General features: G+C 36.8%; 1 protein-coding gene across 1 annotated transcript; it reads right to left on the bottom strand.

Moving 5' to 3' along the window:
* Positions 1 to 1,175: 1,175 nt before the first annotated feature.
* On the bottom strand, positions 1,176 to 3,467 carry LOC127137977 (uncharacterized). The gene is made up of 2 exons (XM_051064383.1): positions 3,351 to 3,467; positions 1,176 to 2,381 (listed from the first exon to the last, which is right to left on the bottom strand). Exons 1-2 carry the CDS (start codon positions 3,465 to 3,467, stop codon positions 1,176 to 1,178), a joined length of 1,323 nt encoding a protein of 440 aa, XP_050920340.1.
* Between the last annotated feature and the right edge of the window lie 1,277 nt (positions 3,468 to 4,744).

Genomic DNA, 4,744 nt, shown 5'->3' with positions numbered 1-4,744 from the left:
CATTTTATATTTGTTTGACCTTTGTTGAGTTCTGTTAGGCTTGGATCTTAGTTGATTTGATCATTGGTCTCATCAAACTCAATAGATTTTAGGTGTTGATGGGGTGAAAACCCATCCACCAAAATGGATGATTAATTTTGATGATGACTTGATCAAGACTTTGATACAATTTGGGTGTGATTCCTCTGATCCTCTTATTCTTCATCTCTTTCTTTTCCCCTTGATCAATTGGATAGTTTGTGTCCATTTGGTTCATGATGTGTGGATTGGTGCTTGATGAACTTTCATCATTTCAAATCTACCTCCTAATTGATCATGGATCATTTAGTGTACTTTGGACTGATGCATAAGTTTGTTCTAAGTACCATGAAGTATTGATTAATGTAATGGACCACTTTCCTAGCCTTTGTGCTTGATCAATTCTATTTTCTTTTTTTGTGTGGCATAGATTTAGGAGAATGATTTACATATCATTTCTCTAGCATGTATTAACACAAACACTATTATTGACCGACCTCAGATAGTTTTAACTTCTACATAAGTCCAATTACGATTGCTTAACATATCACTAAATTTATCCCGAAAGCAAGTCATTTTCATAAGTGAGATTGTAAGTCTCTTACTCCTCATGGTATTGTGTGAAAGATATTGTTCCCTTTTCATTTGTGAGAGATAATGGCATACCTGTTGATTTTATCCAAGTTGGAGTCCTTCTCATAGGTGATGTAGAGTTCCATATTTTCATACTTGTGGGTGAATAGTTTAGTGTTCTCTAAAAATGACAAACCATCTTTCTCTTTTTGATCACTAACATCACTTACTAATATTTTTATTGGATTTGACTTTATGTTAATGTCATTTATCTTATGTTCTTTATCCTTTTGTCATCTACTTTATGCTTTTATTTTAGCATATCATATCATATTGTTTATGTTTATGCTCTTTTTTCTTTTTCCATTTGGATCTCTCTTTTTAAAGACATTAATAAAGGAAAAAACCCTAAAATATTGGTTCTTTTGATTCATGAACTTGTGGTTACTATCCTAAGCATTTTTATGGAGTTATGGACTTAGAATTAGGACATTGGGATTCATATAGTACCTTTGACTTTGGACTTGTTTTGAAGACTTGGTCTGGTTATCCTGGTTTCATCTGATATATGGTTTATTATTTGCTTATTTGGTTGACTTAAGGCTTAAATCCAAAGGAGGGAATTCTTGCTCGGCCCATGCCATCCTAATCATATAAATACCCCACAAAGAGAAGGGCCATGGAGAAGTCAAAACATTCAACGGAGTTGGTGGTACAAAAATCTTGTCACCGTATATCTGGAACTTGTGACATCTTCTGACAAAGTTGTAACAACCAACCTCTATTGTTGTCCAGTAATAACCAGCTCGAAGGATCTTCTTGGCCATGGGAGACCCTTTTGCATGTACACCCTCGCAGCCTTCATGTATGGACTTTGTGATTATGCTCGCTTCGTGTCTATCAACGTATTTGAGCAGCACAAAATCATAATTCCTCTTATATAGCACATCACCATTCAAGAAAAACTTGGAGAAAAGTTTTCTCAAAGCTTTCTTGTCAGTAATGGATATGCCCTCGGGATATAGTTGTTTCTCCATATATGTCTTAATGTCATTAAACCAAGGTTTATCATCGGAATCTGACTCAATTTCTAGACAATGTGTTGGTTCATCCAGGTGGTGAATATAGATGGCAGGTGCTTCATTCTTCCATTTAACCTTAAACATGGATGCCAACATAGCTAGAGCGTCTGCTAACTGACTTTCTTCCCTATGGATATGATGAAAAGAGATTTGATCAAAGTAGGGAATCCGTTTTCTGATATGCTCTTTGTAAGGAATCAATTTTCTATCTTGAGTCTCCCAATCACCCTTAACCTGACTGATTACCATAGCGAAATCTCTGTACACTTCAAGAATTTTGATTCTTAACTCAATGGTCACCTTTATACCATAGATGCATGCTTCATATTCTGCCATATTGTTGGTGCAGTCAAAGCATAATCTAACGATAAATGGGAGGTGGAAGCTAGTTGGAGAAGTAATATTTGCGCCTATCCCATGACCTCTAGAATTAGAAGCACCTTCGAACACGAGCGTCCATCGCGATCCTGGTTCGGGGCCTTCTTTGGGGCCTGGAATAATATAGTCTCTGATAAATAGGATATCTTTATCAGGAAACTCAAACCTCAACGGTTCATAACCTTCCACAGGTTGGTGAGCAAGATAGTCAGATAGAACACTCCCTTTTATAGATTTTTGAGTCACATACTGGATATCATACTCGGTCAACAACATTTGCCAACGAGCAATTCTACCGGTGACAACAAACTTTTCAAATATATACTTTATCTGATCCATTTTGGATATCAACAAAGTAGTATGGCAAACCATGTATTATCTCAGATGTCGAGCAACCCAAGCCAAGGCATAACAAGTCTTCTCTAAGAGTGAGTATCTGGTCTCAAACTCAGTGAATTTCTTACTCAGATAGTATATTGCATGTTCTTTCTTGCATATGTCATCATGCTGACCTAAGACACAACCCATAGATTCATCGAGTATCGTGAGGTACATAGTAAGAGGCCTACCAGGACCAGGTGATATGAGGATTGGTGGTTCTTGCAAATACTTTTTTATTTTGTCAAATGCCACTTGACAGTCATTATCCCACACGATCAACTAATTCTTCCTCAACAATTTGAAGATTGGTTCATAGGTAGTTGTTAAATGTGATATGAATCTGGAGACATAATTAAGCCTACCAAGAAAACCTCAAACTTCTTTTTCTGTTCAGGGAGGTGGAATATCTCGGATTGCTCTAACTTTATCAAGATCAACCTCAATTCCTTTTTGACTTACTATGAAATCAAAGAATTTACCAGATCAGAACCCCAAAAGTGAATTTTGTTGGATTCAATCGCAACTTGAACTTTCGGAGCCTGGAAAATAATTTGCTCAAATGTTCCAAATGATCATCTTCAGTTCTGGATTTGCCAATGATGTCATCCACATAAACCTCAATCTCTTTATGAATCATGTCGTGAAAGAGGGGTACCATGGCATGTTGATATGCTTCCCCTGCATTTTTCAAGTCGAACGGCATAACTTTATAGCAGTAAGTCCCTCAAGGCGTGATAAAGGTTGTCTTCTCCATATCATCTGGTGACATCTTTATCTGATTATACTCTGAGAAACCATCCATAAGGGAAAAACGGAGAATTGATATGTATTATCAACCAAGACATCAATATGAGGCAAAGGGAAATCATCCTTTGGACTTGCTTTATTGAGGTCTCAGTAATCTACATACATTCTGACCTTCCCATCTTTCTGCGGAACTGGAACAATATTGGCAACCCATTGAGGATACTCAGAAATAGCTAAAAAGACAGCATTAAACTTCTTTTTAATCTCTTCTTTGATTTTAAGTGTCATGTCGGGTCTGATCCTTCTAAGCTTTTGCTTAACTGGAGGACATTCAGGCTTGAGTGGTAAATGATGCTCAATAACGTTGGTGTCCAACCCTGGCATATCTTGATAAGACCAAGCAAAGATGTCAACATATTCATGCAGTAACCTAACCAACTCAGAGTGTACATGCTCAGCAAGAGATGCCCCAATCTTCACCTCTTTTTTGTCTTTGTTAGAACCTAAGTTAATAACTTCCATTAGCTCTTTATATGGTTGAATCTCTTTCTCCTCATGCTCAAGGAGCCTTGCCAGCTCAGTTGGCAACTCACAATCTTCCTCACTGTCATCTTCACCTTGGTTGATTGGAAGTCTAGACTAACAGCAGATTCTTGCTGAGTTGTTATCAATGGATTTATTTGCTCTACATGTTATGAGTTTATTTTTAGTATGCTTTTTGTTAAAGTGGAAAAAATCAAAAAGTAAACTTTTTCCATTTCATTTTTTTTGTGAAAAAGTAAAATAACTGAAAGAAATGGAACAAGGTTTTGAATGCAAAAACACTTCCTTTATTTAATCACATAATGCTTTTAAACAAGGAGGCCCTTATAAGTTATCCTCTTGTCTCGGGCGAAGACAAGGGATTAAGAAAACAAAGTGCATTAAGTTTTCTCTAAATATACTATAGGAATCACGGAGGTCGTCCAATTGGTAAGATTGAATCCCGGAGGACATCTACGTACAAAACTCGGAGCTTCCTTTTTGTTGCAACTAGTCTCTCCAATAACTTCCATGATGTGATCATTTTGGAAGCCAACACTACTAAACTTAACCAAATTAAATTTCTTATGCTTCCTCGGAATTTCTTTGCATGTTCATGGATGATAGCCAATAAAAAATCTGGCGTGCTTCTCTGTCACGTTGACAACCTGACTCCAACCAGATAAAGGACCTTCTGAAGATAAAATTGTTATAGATGACTGATCACGATTAGAAGTAGCATAACTAATATCTTCAATTATAAATTATGGAGCGGAATCTCAGCAATCCCCTCTTTTATCTCAACATATTTGAACGAAGACAGCTCGCTAACCAATATGTCATCTCCATCACAAACTATAACCAATTTGTCATCAAACATGAATTTCAACTTTTTGTGCAGTGTAGAAGTCACTGCCCCAAAATCATGAATCCAAGGTCTACCCAACAAACAACTATAAGTCGAATTGATGTCCATAACTTGGAAGGTGATGGTGAATTGATGAGGCCTTACACAAATAGGTAGATCCACATCGCCAATAACC

The sequence above is a fragment of the Lathyrus oleraceus genome, chromosome 4, assembly GCF_024323335.1.
Source record: "Lathyrus oleraceus cultivar Zhongwan6 chromosome 4, CAAS_Psat_ZW6_1.0, whole genome shotgun sequence".
NCBI classification, from domain to species: Eukaryota; Viridiplantae; Streptophyta; class Magnoliopsida; order Fabales; family Fabaceae; genus Lathyrus; species Lathyrus oleraceus.
The sequence above is the reverse complement of the archived record's forward strand: the minus strand, read 5'-3'. Positions and strand labels throughout refer to the sequence as shown.